This window comes from Podarcis cretensis, assembly GCF_951804945.1.
Source record: "Podarcis cretensis genome assembly, chromosome: 11".
Classification (NCBI taxonomy): domain Eukaryota; kingdom Metazoa; phylum Chordata; class Lepidosauria; order Squamata; family Lacertidae; genus Podarcis; species Podarcis cretensis.
This window is the reverse complement of record NC_137180.1, coordinates 65,890,326-65,910,902: the sequence shown is the minus strand read 5'-3', so window position 1 is coordinate 65,910,902 and position 20,577 is coordinate 65,890,326. Positions and strand designations below refer to the sequence as shown.

Below are 20,577 nucleotides of genomic sequence, written 5' to 3'. Positions count from 1 at the left end.
GAGAAATGAATCCTTCTCCCATCTGTTTTCTAAAGAGAACTGAAGCCTTACTTGAAAAATCTAGCACAAAATTGCTGGCAGATTTTAGCAACTGTTCCCATTTCAATTTTGGTAAATATTTGTTGTCAAATCAAAATAACAAGAAATTAGGAAAATGAATAGTTTGTCACAAGCTCCCCAATGGCGCCACAATGTCAGCCATTGATTTCCAAGGGCTTCCATTGTTGTTCTTAATTGTCACCTGAACACAAAAGGCTAATGTGGTTTGCAGTCAGAAACTGCCTCTACTTAGAAACCAGCTATTCTGAGTAAGATCAAGGTTTCTTATGAAGGAAGATGGCAAATGCTCCAAATTTTGCCAGCCCTCAGCAGAAACAACTTCTCTGCCTCCAACCCTAATAAGCTGATTTTATAACGACCTGGAATAAATTTTCTAGGCCACAGGATGGATGGATGGCTAGGGCATATTAATTTACTAGAATTATCATTACCTGGGACCATTTTGTGGCGGGATCCTTGCCTCATAAAAACCACTATTTCCATAGTAATATTGAGCTCATTATAGCCTCAAACCTCCTGCACTATCCATAACTCTGCTAGAGAATTTTACGACCCATGATTTATGAAAATCATTTAAAGCATTGAAAGTGCCGTGCTGCTTTCCTTTAGTCCTGCAGAGGAGGAAATCCCCCACAACCCTGTTTTAGAACAGCAGAAATCAAATGGCAAGAGGTTTCAACCTGCCCAGAGTGGGAATTGCAGCCAATCACAGCTCCTGCAAGTTTCCCACGTCTTCCTTGCATGCATCTCGCCTTCAAGCATCAAAGAAAAGTGCACACCAGGGAGGTGGTTGTTCCCCCAATGTGTGGAGCAGCCTTCAGCCTGTGAGTGAGCAAGGATGAGAGTTCAGCTCTCCCAAGCCCAACACTTGTTCAACTTGGTGTTCTTCCTTCCGAAGTATAGCTGCGACAGAACACGCTAAAAGTATTTGGAAAACTGCTTTAATCAGGGAAAGATGAAGTATTGGGGGAAGACATGAGGCTTCTCTTGGAAAGTGGGAGTTGCTGTCATCCCACCATCAAGAGCCCTTTCATACACTGCAGAAGCACTGAGTGCCTTCCATGTGTGCATCTGGCATGCACCATAAATGTGGGAGATGTGCATGCAGAGTACACTATAACTTGATGTTGCCACTGTGGGAAGCCACTGTGGTTCTGGCCTGGGCGCATGGACTGCAGGGTTCTGAGAGAAGTCCTTCTCCCACACAGGGCAGTGTGTCAAACTGTCCTAGGCATGATGTTCCGTCTTTGTATACTGCACACAGCAGCAGAAGGAGGAGGGGAGAGAGAGCCTCATCTTTATCCTTGGAGACAGGCGCTGCTGTCAAGTGTGGTGGAGGGGGCTACTGTGGGCCCACTTGGGCGCAATTTCAGAAAACATGCATCACACATGAGGATCTGGAATCAGGTGGGGCATTTCTTAGGGGGAAACGGAAAGCGCCTTTGCCACTATACCCAAGGGTTAAGTGCAGAGGTGCAATTTCAAATATGTGTAAATCTTTTGCTTATTTCAGCGAGTGAGCAGGTGGTGCCCCCACCCCACCCCCAGACATGGTCCTTTTGCAGCTCAGTAGTACATAAGGACCAAAGCAGCTCCCTGAATCTCGCTGGGTGACGCTTCTGATGAATTTTGCTTCTGCTCTTTCCCTTTGCTCTCCTTCAAGTCTCCTTATTGCTACCTAAAGTCAAGCTCCACTGTTCTGAAGTTTGATTTTCACAAACCCACAAAGGTAAAACACGAGGCCTAACCCAATTGGAATCTCAAGTGCCTACGATCGCTAGGAAGCAGCTCACATGGACCCCACAACTGATTATCATCTGAACAGTCCTCAATATAAACTCCACAGAAGAGGGCTCTTGATATAAGGCACATGACAAACATAATGGAGAGTACGATCCACATGAATTCTGCACTCCAACAGAACACCTCTTATGTGGATTTCTCAAGGGGCATTATTACATGGAGGGAAACAGTGCTCTAGCGGAGCTCTTCCTTGGAGCTGGTTATTTAAACACTTCAGGAGATATCTCCCAGCAGATTTCAGCTTCCCTGGCAAATTTATATGGGAAATGGCAATTGGCTCCTGGTTCCACTATTTCCTATGAAAGTAAAGAGACATGGAAAAGCTCTTGCTTCCAAGTGGATCCCCTAAGCAGGTTAATGGTATTAGAAACACTTTCCCAACATGCTTTCAGTATGCCAAGAAGCAGATCTGAAGTCAATGTCTGCTTCCTTGGAGATAGAACATCACAAATCATTTGGCAGACCTCCAGAAACTGGGGTTTTGTGGGGGTTTTTTTGCATTTGTTAAGGGTGCAGAGATAGGGCAGCTTTTGTCTTTGGCTCTTATCATCTGCTATCTCTGACCAAACTTCAATAAACCAATTCTATTTAATCATTCTGCCTGCAGCTGCTAAACTTTCTGACAAAAAATGAGCAAGCATTTCACCAGTAAATCTCAAGAACTTTGGCAGTACCTGAATGAATCTCTTCAGCTGAGGAAGTCCAGCTTGCCTCCTGGGCCAGTTCCTTCAAGAGCCTCCGACGCATCTGCCTCTTTTCCCTCAGGACATTCTTGAAGTTGTTGATGCACTTGTTCAGGTAGATGGTCTCGGCACACACCTTCTCGAGGCTCATAGGTCGGCACCCGCTGGGCTGCACAGGCGCAGAACCCGGATCCTGCTGGGCCTCTCCAGAGGGGAAGGGCTGCTCCACACAGCTCTCAGAATCCGGTGGGGGCACCAGGTCGGGGACTGGAGCTTTGTCAAGAGGCAATGAAGCACTGGGAAGAGCCCTCTGCATCAGGCCCACACTGTCACTGCTCACAGTCGTGTTAGCCTGGCTCTCAGAAGACTGACTAGGGGGAGTTTCAGCAAAGGTATCCAAGCTGCCATGCACACTTGGGCTATGGAGGGCAGGTGCTGGCTCACTGTTCATATGGAAGCTCTTTTCCCCTTCAAGGAGGACTTCTGGGTCCCCGGTCTCCAGTTTGTGGAACACCACCTGTAGTGCAGACCGGAAGTGATTCAGCGCTTTGCCCAGTTTGTTAGTGTAAAACCTCATGTCCACGAGATCAATGCTGTCCCGAGAGTGCTCAAGGAAGTACTGGGAATTTTCTAGGACATCCCTGAAGACCTGATCAGTTGGGTCTTGCTCGTTCAGGTCAATCTGGATCATGTCTTTGAGCGTCTCACTGCTGTCAACCAATTTGCACAGAGCACCGTCACAGCCAGGAGTGGTCATGGCCACCGGTGCCTCCTCCAGGAGACTGACTTGCTCAGGACTGAGAAACTCCAGTGTGGTGGCATCACAGTCTGTCTCGCTTTCCCCTGGAGTCAGCCCTCCTGCTTGGTCCTCTTCCACAGGAGAGGAGCTGCCCTTGGTGGCATTTTCAGCATCTGAGGCACGTCCCCCTCCTCCCTCACACAAGGCGGGCACCTTGCCCAAGCACTCTGGGGATGGCAAGGAATCCCTGCCTTTGTTCTCATGCCCAGGGCCTTCCAGCTTCTTGTGGGACGCATCAAGGACTCCAGCGGAAGAGCTGTTTTTGTGCAAAGTCTGCTCACTACTGCCCATTATTTGCACAACTCTCCCCACTTTTTCTTCAAGTTCAGCAATTAAGTTGCTCTTCCTAGGTAGGGTGGATTTTGGTTGAAAGTTAAGCCTTTCCCCTACACGGCAATGAACCTCTTGGCAAGCGTTTTGGCAAGAGTCCACTTGGAGCTGCCCATCTCCGTCCGTCCTGACCACTTCCCCACGAATGTGCAGGGAGCCCCAGTGGTTCCCACTCTGGCCTGACGAGGGCAAGGTGCCCAGCTGTGCCCCAGGACCCACCTGGCCATTCTGCTGGCTTTGCTCACTGCTGGCCACAATGGTAACTCCTGCACTTTGCAAAAGAATCGATTTCTGGAGAATGAAATCTCGCTGCTCAGCATTAGCAAGCTTTACAACAGCGGGTCGTGGGGCCAGCTGCTTGCCTGTTGCTGCACCAGATCTGTAGGCATCCTTGATGTACTTGCTACGCTGAATGCCATTGAAACAGTGGTACTCTGACAAGAAACGGTGGACTAGCTCCTTGGTGTTCTCCCCCTCCTGCTCTGGGATGCCATAAAAATACAACACTGGCTCTCTGATGGGCCCTCCCAGGAGGGGCTCCCTGGCCTTGGCCTTTGGCAATGGGGAGTTTTTGCTGGTGGGGCCAGAGCTGCTCTGCAGGCCCTCAATCTCGCTCAGAACACTGTCCACGCAGCTGGAGACTTCATCCACAGAGCCTTTGATCAAGGTGAGGTGCTGCTGGAGCTCAGCAATCTCGGTCTGGATGCGACTTATCCCTTGGAGCTCTTTCACAATGTACTCAATGACATCGGCAGAGCGGTCTCTGGGCTCAGGGCTGCAGGGAGTGTAGGCGAGGGGCTTGTTTGGAGGGCAGGGCCCTTCCCCTTCTCTTTCCCCAGCAACTCCCCTCCAGCCAGTGCCAAGGCTCAGGGCAGCGAGATCAGCTTGCCCCTCGGGGCTCTCCATTTGCTCCAGAAGGCTCTCTGCGGCCAGGCGGCCAGAGACACCCCCTGAGTCACACTGGCTTGGAACTAACGCCCGTGGGGCTTTGATGTATCCATCCCAGTCCAGCCCACCTCTACTGGCCTCCCTAGCCCCAGGGCTCCTCCCCTGAGCAGCGGAAAAGTCACTGCTTGCAGATTTCCTATTGACGCCACAGACAAAGGTGTCCGTTTCTATTTCCACCAGGGAAAGCTGCTGGTGGTGATTCTGGCTCAGGGAGAGCTCGCTCGCCGGCCCTTGCAGAAGCTTCTTCATCTTCTCCTCCAGAAACAGCAGGGCCTTCTGCTTCTGAGAGGGCTGCCCAGTTAGGAGTTTCACAGCAGATGTTCTAAGCACAGAAGCAATGTCATCTTCTAGCCTTAGGGTGCCTCTGCCGGCGCACATCCTCAGTGGCCGTGTTGGCGCCCTCTCATCATGCCACAAAGCGGCAGAGGCCTCTGCCCCTCGCTGCCTGCCCAGCAAGGCTCTCTCGGCCAAGGATTAAGACTCATCAGAAGCTGCTGTCAAGAGAAGGGACAGAGACGCTGGGTATCGGAGTCAGTGGAGAAAAAAGCGACTCACACATTCACACACACACACACACACACACACACTAGCTTGGGCCACGTAATCCAACAAAATTGCACCCGTGCAGCAGGACAAATCTATTTTTGCAAGCATGCCGGTATAACCTGCTGTTCCATTTCAGCCTTCCAACTGAATGAAGGTCCTGGGGCCAAGTGGTGAAACAAGAAGGTCTCCCTGACTCTTGCAACAAGTAAAGGATGCCTTCACCTCCCCCCAAATTTGCTTTATGAGAATGGTTTCCTTTTCCACCAGGGAGACTGGAATTTTATCGAAATTGAAGTCTTAGCAGCAGAGCCCTCTCTATTTATCCCCCTCAAGTACAATATCCTGGCCTATCCATTACCTGCCTAAAGCGCTCCTTGGCATGCAGCCAGCAGCTCTGCCCTGTTCCCTAAGAGGCGCAGGCACAAGCCAGTTCCAGCTTCAAGGTACATCTTTGTATGGGCACAGATTTGTCTGTGTGCAGTTATCATTTTCACAAGAAAAATGATAAAAGAACACACAGAAAAGGCCTTGCCTGCATACAGAAGCTTTCTTTTTATAGCTTTAAGGTCTTCTGCTAATATCCTAAAATCAGTTAAGGGAAGGCTCAGCACAACCACTTAGTCCTCATCCCTTAATGAAGATACAGGCAAGTGAACAGAACGTTCTCCCCCTCCCCATGTTGAAGGTTAGATTGCAATCTCCTTGGCGGCAGGAATACACTTCTTTTTATGAATTTAACAGAATTTGCATGCCTCTTCATTGCGCAAAAAAACTTGAGTGGTTTGGAAGAGGATAGGTGCCTCTTTCCTTGCTGTTACTCTAGTGGGCACTAGCGGCATGAGATACGCATATAATACAGAAGACATTTTATTGGGCCACCTCCTCGCAACTGAGAAATATGCAAGGTTTCACAGAATTGAAACCTTGGACAATTACATAATTCTACACCAACTGCGACTGGCCTAGTAAGCAAGAAACTCAGCCAGTTTCTGTAACTATTATTTTGCATCGGTAAGAAAGATTTACCATAAACCTGGCGAGAGTTAACATTTGCAGTTGTTCCTTAAAAATAAATAGGGGTAAAATAGTGGGTGCTGAATGGTCCTGGAGGAGGAGGAGGAGGAGAGGAACAGGCACTCGGAGCAGAGCCAGGAAGTCCAGTTAAACCCAGTGACACCACTGAGACCGCCAAAGCTAAGATCCAGGGCAAAGAAGGCATTCCCCCTGACCAGCAGAGGCTGGTCTTTGCCGGGAAGCAGCTGGAAGATGGCTGCACCCTCTCCGACTACAACATCCAGAAGGAATCCACCCTCCATCTTGTGCTGCGTCTGAGGGGTGACTTTTAGGTGTTAACGGAACTCTTTATTTGCAAGTTGCCAATAGCATTTGTTTTCACTGTAGCTGTTTAATGTCTTAATATTGTAAGGTAAATAAAAGTTTAAGTAACTGCTGGACTGTTGGTGTAAATGCTAAATAAAAGTTTTTTTGGGGGGGATTGTATTTTAATATTCTGTTGGAAGCCGCCCAGAGTGGCTGGAGAAACCCAGTCAGATGGGTGGGGTATAAATAAATTATTATTATTATTATTATTATTATTATTATTATTATTATTATTAACTGTGGAACTCCCTCCCATAGGAGGCAGCGAGGGCCACCAACTCGGATGGCTTTAAAAGAGGATGGGACAAACTCATGGGGAAGACAGCAATCGATGGCTATGGGTCATGATGGCTTTGCTCTGCCTCTGCAGTTGGAGATGATAGATATGCTTCTGAATGCCAGTTGCTGGAGACACAGGAGGGGAGAGGGCTCTTTGGGGCACCTGCAAAGTCAAGGGAGAGTTCTGAGCAGTACACAGAACAGCATCATCTTCACACATTGGCTCACAACTTGGGGGACAGTATTTAAACAAGCATTTAAATACACCCCTTCGACATTATTCCTGCTCCTACACTACTTTTAACCCTGCCCAAGGTAGAAACCCCTGCAGGCTGTATTTCCTATGTGGATTTGCATTCCTCAGCTTCAGATGCTCAAGGACCCTCCTCAAAGAGGGGTGCCCTCTGTTCCAGCAAGCCCCCCAGCCTGGCTCAGCACAGCGTGGTCCGCCGACACTCAGCTCCATTCAGAAACTGCTGGAGTAGCGAAACAAAACCCACTTTTCCATGCACAGTATTCAGAATCCCAGAGCAGCGTATTGTGTGAAGCACCGTCTCTTTCCGAGTTCTACTGAAAGCTGTCTGCTTTTCTGCTTACTTTTCTGACTACGGACTGGAAGGCTGGGGCAGAAATCTTAATAATTAAGAAGACAACTTTTTTTCTGATGGAAAAAGCTTCAATTTTGTTTAAGAGAAAAAGCCGCCGGACTGTTTGGAAGGTGTCTGCAGGATCGGCCTGCTACTCAGCTGTGTGTTCTTCTCTTGAGGGCGAGCGGCATTGCCCTGCAAAATCTCGCTTCTTCTGAGGGCACATCAATGACAGTGACACCGTTTCAGCCCACAGAGTAAACAGCCATTCATTTCCAGTGTCAAAGAACACTAACTATCTCTAAGTGACTAAGCACACTGGAGCAGAGGGGGCAGGCCTGGAGACACAGGCATTGGAAAGAGATGAATGCCTCCCAGATGAAGTTTCACAACTCAGCCCAAGTACAGGAACAATTTCCTAAGAGGAGATGCACTGCTTTGGGAGTGGGGGGCAGGAAGAGAGGCATTTATCGCTAGAAAACTTGTTTGAAGTTTGCTGGGCTTGCAACTTCCACTGAAACCGTTAAGGACCATAATGGGAACGGGTGCAAAAAAAAGCTTATCCCCAGAAGCTCAGGCTGGATAAGCAGTTTATGAAAATATGCAATAAAAACATTCTAAGTTGTTAAAAGCACTAAGATCAGTCCCAGAAAGGAATTTTTTTTTTTTTCATGTTTAAGCTTTGCAGTCAGCAGAGAAAGGCAGCTCCTTAGCTGTGGGGCACCCCACAAGAGCCCCCGCCTACAAGCCCCTGCTATTCAAAGCTGGCCTGACAGGCAGAGGGCACCATCCAGCAGCCACAAGGGTGTCAGCAAGCAAAACCCCAAATTGCTGCCAAGGAGGTGGCAGAGACCTAGCAGGGAGCCCAAGGGAAAACAAGGTGCAGCCCCTTTGGGTGCCATCACACGCTCTGTATCAGGGTGACTAAATTGTGTGCAGGCTGAGAACCCTCTGGGGGTAGCATATCAAAGGGGGGAGCAGACCACACCGTGGGCATCTTTCAAAAGGGCACATGGGGGGGCGGGTCTTGGGGAACTACAAAAAACCCCCCACCTCTTGGCAGCATGGTATTACAGCAGGGGACCTACAGAAAGCAGTCAATTAAAAAAAAAATGGGAAAATGGGGGGCGGGTCCTATCTGGGGGCATAAACCTCTGGGCATCATGGAATCACAACAAACCAATTACTCTTTTTTAAAAAAATACCTTTTTTGAGTCTGGAATTCTATGACACCCCAAAGGATATTTGTGTTCCTGGAGAACACAAAAGCTTGGAGAAGGAGAATCGTGGCCAAAGCAACAAAGTTTAGGAACTGGCAGGTGGAGGAGGGGATTTATAGCTTTCAGCTCTCTGCCAGTCCAACGGTGGGTAGGGAGGGAACATGGAGGGCAGTGTCAGGATTTGACCTTAGGATTTCTTCTGGTCCTAAACTCATCTCGGCAGCAATCAAACTGGATCTTGTGGCTGCAGCATACAGCTGATCAGATACCCTGAGCAACCACCACAGCAAGAAGGGGAAGAGAAGGGGAGTTTTTATAAAAGCACTCCAAACTCCAACCCCACCTGTGGGGGGCTGATGGATAGCAGCAGCACATCTGGGGTGTGACAAGGAAAGAGTCTCTCTCCTGCTGAGATCTTCCTCCAGTAGACTCTCAAAATAGCATTCAAGAAGGCTGCACAATGTGAAAATGTGTATCTGCCTAGCTAGCCTTGCAAGTCTGCTAACCAGCTTTCAGGTGATAAAGGATGCTCCTTTGGTATTAAGGGCCCAGAAAAACTCATTTGAAGATAAGCTGATCCAGTCAAAGATACTGTTGCCTTGCAATAATGCAGCCATTAAGATGCTGAAATAGCTAATTGTAGCTCCTGGGAAAGCCAATCAAGTTGGAAACATCAATCAACAAGAGTTAAACAGCAAGACACTCCTTGTCTCCTAATGCTAAGGATCACCCAAGTAAACTGATTGGAATCACAACACAGAACTCACACACAAAATTCACCACCGCAAGGCACCATGTGGGGAAATGGCTGGGGAAGCTTTTTTCAAGGCTGACACGAATCTGACTGATAGACACGGGCAAAGCTATTAGCCATGGAAGATGGGCTAATGTAGGTTTTCCATCTGTCTTTGGTAGCCGTCTCGCTCTGGAGAACCTGAGGCCAGGGATCAGCAACAAGGCCTCCGGGCTCCTCTCTCATGCCCGGCTCGTAAGCCTGGAGAGCATGGGCTGGGTGGGCCTAATCCTGCAAGTCAAACCTGGCCGCCTTGCTTTGGGTTAGGCTTGCAAGGCTACAGCAGAAGCCGAAGAATGAAAACTCACAGCTGAGTGCCAAAGGAAAGGTTGCTATGGCAGCCCTTCTCGACATGCGGCAATTCTGACACTTGCTGGGAATTCTTACACGGCACCTTTTATGGCCAACGGAGGACTACGCCTGCTTCAAACGAGGCCTGGCCAACGTGCCGGGATGATGCTACTTTCTTGGCTCCATCATCCCTGGAGGCTGGCAAGCAAAGATTACAATTGCAATTTGATGACACTTCAGGACGACAGTTTCTGTCCTCGTTGCTTGCTTCCCAAACTGTTTATTTTCTAAAGCCTGATCTGCCAATAAGCAAGCTGCTAATCTCAGCGAGAGCTGAAGCAGGCACTACGCGGCTGGATGAATCACGTTTAGGAAGGTAGAGAGCCGAATGAGAATGCTTATCAAAGGGGAAATATTCTAAACTCCAGCCAGAGCAAGCACATGCGCTAGCAAGTCGCTCACCAAGCTCAGAAGGGAATAAAGACTCAGATCAAAATGTTTATAGAAGAAAACGGGAAGCAAAGAGAAGGATGCAAAATAAACAGCTGCCTGAGATGCTACAGCTGCTGATCAGGGCAGACAATGCTGAGCTCAATGGGCCTGACTCCTAGGTTCCTACATCCATCTCACTTGTTGCCAATCTCACAAGATTCATGGGGGCCATTGCAGAGGCTCAGACTGGCACAGCCTCTTGTGCCAAGGAATGCATTTGGGAATGTAAAGGGACTCAGGCATCCCAAGCCAAGCTACAGGTCCCATGACATCCTAGTTACATGGCAGTCAGAGGGGACACATGTGGCAGAAAGCAACAAAGCTTTCTGGGGGATGAATGACAAGAACAGAACACAAACTGATTGGTACAAAAAGCCGGTGATAGAACTTGTCAAGTCACTCAGCCTTGAGTAACCAGTGCTGATTGCTACAAGGCTCTGCCATCCTAACCGCTTCCTCCTACGGAAGGGAGAGAAGCCACCTTGAAAGACCTTCCCATTCTCCTACTTGCTAAGAAAGCTTATCACTAATGCCTCATCAAAGATAAGCTCTATGAACAAAACTGAGGCACCCATTAATTTTAGTTAACGTTAGAAGCATTTCAACAATTGGCAGGTGACAATTTTCCTTCAGGAGGGTAAGTAAGCGAAAGGGTAAGCAAAAGTAAGCCTACGCAGACTAGCCTACTCTTTGAACAATCTAGAAGCAAAAGTCAACAGACATGGAAACCTACTCTTAGGAACAAGGTATGAAAATTCCAGTGACATTCTCCATAGAAAAATGCGAGATTCAGAAGACATTTGACCAACTGAGTGCAAAGTGCAAACACTTGAAATGTGCTTGGAAAGTCTTCTGGGGGAAAATGAAACTGGGGGCTCAGATGCCCCAGGGGGGCAGTGGACTGGCCACTATTTGATCCATATGCTAAGAAACATGTTTCTTGTTGGCGAGAATGAAGTTTGGTTTCTGACAGCACGACGAGGTATTTTGTCTCTGCTCCGCACGAGGATTCAAAGCAGGTTTTTAGCCAGGCAGACATGAAGCGGCAAGAGGCAAGGCAGCTTCTGTATCCAAGGGTGACGCCAGCGCCCCTGGGAGAGTTGCAGGCCGGCCGCGGCCCATGCCAGGCTCCTCAGATCTCTTTCCCTCCAGACTCCTCTGCAAGGAAATTTGAAGCATGCCAGTTGTTTGCACGGGGAACTTGGGTATGTGATGTCCTGGACAACGGAGGCTGCCCACTAAAAGCAGTCCTGGTGACACCCAAAAAGAAAAGGAAACCACCTGCAAGCCTCCTGTGTCACTGATTTTATGTTTCTGAACAATCTCCATAAAAGAAATGAACTCTGGTGAATCTGTGCTAGATTGCCATTTCCAGGCAGCTGACTGTGAAAGTTCACGCCCCTTTCCAAGACTGTGGGTCATCACTAACATGGGATTCTAACAGGGGCAGCAATGTGCACCCCTGAAAGGAAGGCTGCCTTTTTTCACTCCCAGTTAAACTCCAGGGCCTGGCAAATGGGGCTTCTGCAAAACCGGGACCAAAGTGCCCAGCCTGGGAATTAGAATGGCAAAGCAAGACGTCAAACAACAGTGAATTTCAGCACTCACATTCCTCCCTGAGGAGTGACTCTCTGTCACTCGTTCTTCCTTGTCAGCTTCACAAGTGGCTTCACACAACAATTATGTGAGGCAGCAAGAAGCTTTTCCTATTTCTGCCTCTCGTGCAAAGCAGAATCCCAGCCAGGGATACTCACAACCCCCAACCCAGAGCTGGCTTCAGCCGGGAGAGATGCCAGGGTTCTATTTGGATGAGGCAGGAGGGCAGAAGAAGGAATCACAAGGCACTTGGCACTTACTGCTCTGCCACCCACTAGCCTGTCTCAAGCCCCTGACGGGGGAAAGAGTTCAAGGGCAGAAATATTTTCAGCCTTGTGTGCTTCAATTTGGTGAAGTCGCTGCTGAACAAAATAATTCAACAGGCTCCCTAACCATGTGCCCTTCAAATAAGATTCTTCACCATAAAGTAAGTAGTTCCATCCCCCCCCCCAGTGAATCCCTCAATGCTCAATTCCAGTTGAAACAATTGACATGTAGGAGTCTACCGATCCTAAAAGGAAGCGCTCTGATTTGTGAGCATGAAAGACAAACCGCAGAGACAGAGCATGCCAAAATACTCCAGTTTAAGGCTACTAAGCATTAAGGGAAGCCAGCAGGTCAGGACCTCTCTCTCAGACACACACACAAACACTCACACAGAGCCGCCCATCTCCCCCCACCTCTTTAGAGCTGCCTCAAACTTCATGCTTGTAGTCTTAGAACTTACCTTGCGGCTAAAACACACAAAAGCATAAGGAAATGCAAACAGAAAAGAAACTTGGGGAAATCAAAGGAAAGCGAAAGACTACGAAAGCTCCCTTTCCCAGAAGGAAGAAGCATGGGCGAGCCAACGCCTGTCCCACCGAGGGGTGGGGTCTTTCATGGGTCGTGGTGGGAAAGGCATCGGGCTCCACAGCATCCAGGCGGTAGGAAGTGCAAAGCGGAAGACTTTTTAAATCAAAAAAATCCACAGCTGCCCTGAACCCGAAAGGAGAAACAGTGAAGCCCAAGGAGCGGAGAGGTCACTCTGGAAGGGCTGCTCTAGAAGGGCCCTTCCCCAGGCACAGCTGGGCTCTCCAGCCTGCGTTCGGTTTCCCAGACAGCCAGAGGAGCAGCTCAACTTCGTCCTTCTCTTCAGCATTGTGCTGGGAAAGAAAAGGAAAGCCGCCGCCGCCGCTGCTGCTGCTGCCGCCACCGCCGTGCAGCTCCTGTTACTTCAACTCCTCCTCCTCCTCCTCCTCCTCCTCCTCCTCCGTTGTTTTCTGCCTGGAGCCATGCAGCCCCACACCCTCCCCCTCCCCCGCACACCCTGGCATGAAACAATTCCTTAATTTTATTATCCATTCAGTGGCAAAAAGCAATGTGACAAAAAGCAATGAACGAGCTCCTCCTCGGGAAAGATGAGAGCAGGCAGCACAGCAAGGCGGGGACACACACACACACACACACACACACACACACACAGAGAGAGAGAGAGAGAGACACGGACACGGAGCAGAGCACCCACATCTGATTTCTTCACAGCTCGCTAGGAAAGGGAGAGGTTGCACGGGCTGCAGCTAATTGCAGTTGCATAGTTGCGGGTGGGGGGGTATTTTTTATCCCATATCTCTTCATCATCGGTTGTACACCCACTCCGGCATTAACTGCCAAAACATCATCAGTGGTGCACGCAAACTTGGGCACGGAGAGAGAGCAAGGTGGCTCCCCAGCAGCCCTGGGGAGTGGCTAGCCGACAACCAGCCTGTGTGACCCAACACCCAACAAGAACAAAAATTCCCCACTGGAAGGAAGGAAAGCCAGAACTCTCTGCCTAAACCTCTTCAACTCCTGCTGTTACGCTTTATATTACTTTAAACTGACTTGCATTTATGCCTACTCCTCGCTACTAGTTTAATCGGTTTCTTGCCTTTTGCTTCAGAGTTATTATTTTTTACCGTATTTATGAGTTGGAACTTGGAAATCACCTCGCAGCCTTTTGGGGGCCCAAAAGGAGAGGTGGAACTCTCTCAACAAGGATGGAGCTTCTCCTCTTAAGGCTCCACTTCATGAGGCTTCCTCAAGACCAACTTGTCACCCCGAGGCTCACATCAGCAGGTGCTCCTCACGTCTCTTCTTGAGAAGTGTGCAAAGTACCCTCCCACCCCACAAAACACAAGCTCTTCATCCCCTCCTGAGAACCTGGTCAAAGTTCTCAATGCTTGTTTGTTGGGCGGTCCTCTTTGTGCCTTTGGCTCCCTTGGTTCGCAGACGTCTCTGATGGAGTTTTAAGGACACACATTCTCAAAATGGGAATAGGTAAACCATATTGTCAGGAAAGCACTGTTTAATGTCTGGATAAGTTATAAGGATTTGCTTGAAAACAAAACTCCAAGGTGGTTGTCACCAATGGAAGCAAAGGGTCAGAAAAAGCTCAATATGGAGGCCAATTGGCCAAAATATTGGGAAATTTTGGAACAAGAAGGAGACAGATTAAAACTGCAGAGTTTTGAAAAACTAAAAAACAAAGTGCGAGATTGGCTTCATTACTACCAAATAATGGAGGCTTACAATTTGGATAAGAAAATTGGCTTTCAGGTGGAAAAATCAAAATTGGAAATAGAACTGTTAGACTCTAAAACTAAGAATTTGTCAAGAATGTATAACTTGCTGATGAAATGGAATACTCAGGATGAAACAGTGAAATCTGCTATGATTAAATGGGCACAAGATGTTGGACACAACATTATGATGGCTGACTGGGAACAGTTATGGACCACAGGTATGAAGTTTACGGCATGTAATGCCTTAAGAGAGAATATAATGAAAATGATCTACAGATGGTACATGACGCCAGTCAAGCTTGCAAAAATTTATCACTTGCCCGATAATAAATGTTGGAAGTGTAAAGAGATTGAAGGTACATTCTTTCACCTTTGGTGAACATGCCCAAGGATTAAGACTTTCTGGGAGATGATTTATAATGAAATGAAAAAGGTATTTAAATATACCTTTCTGAAGAAACCAGAGGCCTTTCTCCTGGGCATGGTTGGCCAATTGGTGTCAAAGAAGGATAGAACTTTCTTTATGTATGCCACAACAGCAGCAAGAATACTTATTGCAAAGTACTGGAAGACACAAGATTTACCCACCCGGGAAGAATGGCAGATGAAGGTAATGGACTATATGGAACTGGCGGAAATGACTGGCAGAATCCGAGACCAAGGAGAAGAGTTGGTGGAAGAAGATTGGAAGAAATTTAAAGTTTATCTACAGAAACACTGTAAAATTAAGGAATATTAGAAGAATGTTGGAATGAAGTAATGTGGTTTTAGCAGAAATGATATAAAGGATTAAGTAAAAATGGATTGTTAATTGGTGAAAGAACAGAATGTAAAATTATAGTATATTAAGCTAAATCATCAGGATAGAAATAAAGATGGAAAGGATTTGCTGAAATATCTAATTGAATTAGAATACAAAAAAGGGAGGTGTGAGGAGGTCAAGGAAATAAGCAAAGGAAAGAAAGTTATGTAAAGGATTGATTTGTTTTTTTTTCTTTCTTTAATTATCAGCATCTTTTTTCTGTTTTTTTTCCTTTTGTTTTTGTATTGTTCTGTATTTTTATTTTTTTTCTCTGTTTATATATGTTCTTTATTTTTTCTTTTTGTAACCTTTAAAATCTCAATAAAAATCTATTGGAAAAAAAATCAAAATGGGAATAGGTGGATGGGTTGTAGCACCATTGCAGAACAAAGCCTTAGTCCCCGTAAGACACAAAACGGAAGTCAGAGGATCCCTCTCAGCTGGATGAATGGGCAATAAAATGGCAAACGAGGTTCAATCTGAATAAGCATGAAGTGATGGGGGCGGAAGGAGGAAGTGGGGAGTACATCCCATATATACTGAAGGAGTCTGAGCTGGTGACAACTGACCAGGAGAGAGATGTTGGGGTTGCAGTTGAGAAACCAATGGAAATATGTGTGCGGCCGCAGCAGCAGCTGCGAGAAGACAAATTTCATGCTACAGAGTATTAGGAAATAAAGTTTCAAGTACTGTGCTGCTGCTATTGAAATCTATGGTGCAACCACATCCCGAATATTACAAATATATAAAAATAAAAATAAAAATATTATCCAGTAACACCTTAAAGGTAAAGGTACCCCTGCCCGTACGGGTCAGTCTTGCCAGACTCTAGGGTTGTGCGCTCATCTCACTCTATAGGCCGGGAGCCAGCGCTGTCCGCAGACACTTCCGGGTCACGTGGCCAGCGTGACATCGCTGCTCTGGCGAGCCAGAGCCGCACACGGAAATGCCGTTTACCTTCCCGCTGGTAAGCGGTCCCTATTTATCTACTTGCACCCGGGGGTGCTTTCGAACTGCTAGGTTGGCAGGCGCTGGGACTGAACGATGGGAGCGCACCCCGCCGCGGGGATTCAAACCGCCGACCATGCGATCGGCAAGTCCTAGGCACTGAGGTTTTACCCACAGCGCCACCCGCGTCCCCTAGTAACACCTTAGAGACCAACTAAGTTTGTTCTTGGTATGAGTATTTGTGAGCATGCACACTTCTTCAGATACCTAATGCTCATACCAAGAACAAACTTAGTTGGTCTCTAAGGTGCTACTGGACAATTTATTTTTTATATATATTTCTACCAGAACAACACGGCTACCTACCTGAATCTGGAATATTACAGACACTTCTGGTTGCCTCATCTCAAAAAAGAGCATCACAAGAGTTGCAAAAGGGACAGAAAACATGGTTCAAAATGATCAGGGAACTGCAGCACCTCCAAGAAGAGGAAATGCTGACTTTTGGAGATTTTTAGACAGACGGAAGTTGTGTGTATGAAGTGTGGAAGGGGGAGCTTAGTGCAGAGATTACACACAGTATATGGGAAGCAAAGGTTTTGCTTCCCACCAGATTTTCCCCTCTCTCTTTTGATCACCTAGTGAAACTGACTAATAGCAGATTCAGGACACAAGAGAAAATTCCGCTTCACATTTTTAATTAACTTACAGAACTCGCTGCCGGAATATGTGATTATGGCAACTAGCTTAGATGGCTTTAAAGTTTTAGAGAAATTCACTGGGGATAAGTTCACTGGCAGCCTTTAGATCTGCTACAATCAGCAGGTCACTGCTTTCTGTGGGAGAGTTTCACCTTAAAGTCCATAAAACAAAAGCAGTAACACAGAGCAGGGCTTTCCATGTGGCAGCCCCTGTTTTGTGGAACAGAATCCTTGCCGAGATACGATAGGGGCCAACTATCTGTACTTTCATTAACAATTAAATACATTTTTGTTTGGGAAGGCTTTTCCAGTTGGATGAAGAGGTCTCTGCTTTCAGTGCTTATTCTGTATTGTTTTTAAACCCACCGTGAGTTTGTTTTTAAACCTATTTTTAGCCATTTTTATGGTACGTTGTGTTTGGAAAAAGGCATTTTAATTAATTAATTAGTCACAGCATAGTAACTGCTGTTATTTTGGTTTACATTGGCCTGCTGTTTCAATTATACTTCCTTGTTTCTGAGCATGTACCTGTCATCAACACATCTTTTTTTTCCTGATATGCCTTCTGAGTGAGAGAGAGATGAAGAGATTGTGTGGCTATTTTCAAAAGGCCACAGAAGAATTCGATGGAAATAAATGACCAAAATGCTTCAGCGGAGGGCGAATGATGGGAAAGGGAAGGGTCTGGAGAAGCCAAAATAAGCCCTGGTTCTCTCAGGTGAGTGTGTGGCAGCTCATGTCAGGAGTGCGTGCAGGAGCCGGGCCCTGTGACCAGTAGGGCTCTGCAGGACTGGGGCCTTCCGAAGTTTGTTCTGAAGAGGCAAGGTGCGGCTGCACAGGTGAGGTTTATTGGTAACTCACAGCACCTGGTGGCAAGAGCTGGGAAGGTCCGAATTTCCCTTCGGCTTTTTGCCGCAGCAACACGTTTCCTGCCCTGCTTCATTTGACTTCTTGCTTCCTGATCCTTGAACCTCGGCTTCTTGACTCCTTGCTTCTTGATTCTCGGACCCTTGACTTCTTGCTTCTTGAGCCTTGAACCCCTGACTTCGTGACTCCTTGCTTCCTGACCCTCGGACCCTTGGCTTCTTGACTCCCAGCTCTCTGACCCTTGGACTCTTGGCTCCTGACTTCTGGCTCCTGAAGAAGCTCACTCCCAGACCAGAGAGCGGAAGGAAGAAAAAGAGATCACCTCCAGATCCAACCTGGGGAACCTCCCGATGGTCCAATGCCAGGTTCAAAGGCCTGACAGCCACAACCCGTGGGAGACTCTAGGAGCCTCCTGCCAGGAATGCAGAGCACCAGCAGGGAGGCTCTCCAAGCAGTTGTGTCAACCCCACCAGGGAAGCTGCTTTCTAATAGCAGCGCCTCCTCAGAACAAGCTGCCGCCACACAGAAGCTCTCTGGATGCATTCCTCATGCAGGCAGGATACGGCTCCCATCTAGGCACCAAGGAATTTACAATCCACAGAGGATGGGGTTGGAAGAGGTCCACTCTGAGCTGCTGCAGCAGCTCTCCAAGAAAGCTTTATACTGATGAAGCTGGAGAAGGAAGCTGGGAGCTTCTGCAGGCAAAGCGACAGCCTTTCCCTGGGGTTCCACTTCCAGTTAGGAGTTTAAATATTCTGCACTGTGGGAGCCTGGAGTTTTAATTCACTGCTAAGACATAATTTGGGGCTGAATCAGTGAGGAATTATTAAAACTGATAAAGAAAGAGTTCAGCAATGTAGGCCAAGTGCTTTGATGTCTATGAGGTATACATAATTCTATATTTAAAAAATCCTAGTTATCTCTCTACTTCATTCCAACTTCCTGAAGAGTAAAGCTCTGAACTCCAGATAAACTGTATGGTAAGCAATTCTTCCCTAAGCATGTGGGTGGATAAACCACAGAAGATGCAGCTGAGCCTCTAGCAGAAAACGGCCCATCAAATGCACACCAGAGCGCGCGCGCTCTCTCTCTCTCTCTCTCTCTCTCACACACACACACACACACACACACGGCTGCTGCTCTGGAGAAGGGTACAAATGCATTAGTGACTGGCTGTACAGGGAGAGGAAGACCAACGCTCTGGGAGAGGCAAGGCGGGGTGGGTAACATCCATCAGATGCTAGACAAGAGGGGCTTGAGCTCACAGCTCAACCATCTTCTCAGCCGCAGCTCAGCATAAACCACAGAGCAGAAGAGGCTCCCCTCAAGTGTCTAGATAGAAAGAAATTGTGTCAACAACCCAGACCAACTTCTGATTTCAGAGACTGGCCTTGTCTACAATAAAGTTTCCAGAACCATTTTGGATCCATTGGTCTCTGGAGGCAGACCACATCCACACACCCTGCCATAACAAGGGAACTAGACCAAATTCCTCAAACCACCAATCACCTTCCTCCAGCCCTGAACAAAGCACCATGTTAAGGATTATGGCCCATCAAATGTTTAGCGGCAGATATTAAGTGGGATATGCACCTCTTACCAGAGAGGTGATAAAATCCTGGGCTGCATCAGAGCAGAGACCTCAGCGTGGAAAAGGGTTAAGAAAGCTGCACAAACGTGTCAAGCAGACTCTGCCTAACAACTGCAAGCTCATTTCCTGCACAAATGGGCCCTCTTTAAATGACAAAATAGCCTCTCTTTCGCAATGCATTCCCACAATAAAAAATACACAACAATAATTTATAATAATTATGTATTAATTATACCCCGCCCATCTGGCTGGGTTTCCCCAGCCACTCTGGGTGGCTCCCAACAGAATATTAAAAACACAATAAGCTTCAAACATTAAAAACTTCCCTAAACAGGGCTGCCTTCAGTAAGACAGTAAGACAGTTGCTTATTTCCTTGACATCTGATGGGCGGGCACCACCACCGAGAAGGCCCTGGGAGCTGGACCTCAGTGTCTAGGCTGAACGATGGAGTGGAGACGCTCCTTCACGTATACAGGACCGAGGCACAAGACACAAGCAGGGGAGGGCAGGTTGCCCTTTGGCACATCCCCATGCCGAATCAGGCAACAGCTGGTGCTGCTGACCATGGTGCTGAAGGGCATCTCAGCTTGTTCCTCTTGTTTCACCACCTTGTCTCTTAGGTCCACTAACACGGCTAGCTCTGTATCTTAGCTTGAATGACAACAGGAACATCTCCTGCGCCTCCTCCCTGGTAGGCTGCCTCTCGCTGAAAACGCACACAAAGAACCTTTCCAGTGAATATAAGTCAGCTTGTCCCAGTCTGTGTCTCTATTAGAAATTGTTTTTGTATATGCAGCTGTTTTAAACTGCATGTACAGGATAGTTTGCATATATACAATTGTTTTTATTGTTGACGATTTTACTGTGAAATCGATTCAAGATATGTAATGAGAAGCAATTCACAAAAGGAATAGATAAGAGGGCAAATGAGCAGGAGAACATGGCCCAAAACTGTGTCTCGGTGATTCCTTGACTGAGAGAGGGTGACCTCAGGATATTCTCAGCTCTTTTCCTGGGAGAAAGTCTTGGATGCGCAAGCTGGTGGTACTGACAAAGTTAGAATAATTATTGTAATAATAACAATTGAATTTATATACTGCCCTATAAGCCAGAAGTTATTGTTATTCCTGTTCCAGAGATTCCTTTCGTTGTGATTTTTAATCCCAGTATGGGGTTTTATTGTTCTAACCTTCGCACAACTGTTAAGACAATTCGTTCTATGAGGAATGTCATATATGCAATCAATGTAAACATTTTGCAATCCTCCTGAAGAGCAAAAAGCAACACCTGCCGCCTCCTATCATGTGCACCACACTT

The 20,577-nt window shown here is 47.4% G+C and overlaps 1 protein-coding gene across 13 annotated transcripts in view; it reads right to left on the bottom strand.

The window, feature by feature from the left end:
* UNC13B (unc-13 homolog B) overlaps positions 1-20,577 on the bottom strand; it is a 159,603-nt gene that overhangs the window by 68,169 nt on the left and 70,857 nt on the right. Inside the window, exons 1-2 of one of the 13 annotated variants that reach the window (XM_079994629.1) lie at positions 12,535-13,007; positions 2,538-5,117 (exon numbers count right to left, since the gene is read on the bottom strand). The exons of the other annotated variants lie outside the window; for them this stretch is intronic. Coding sequence (XP_079850755.1) covers positions 2,538-5,001 — 2,464 coding nt within the window. The 5' untranslated portion in view covers positions 5,002-5,117; positions 12,535-13,007. Of the gene's footprint in view, positions 1-2,537; positions 5,118-12,534; positions 13,008-20,577 lie in introns of those variants that run through there. 13 annotated transcript variants of the gene reach the window in all.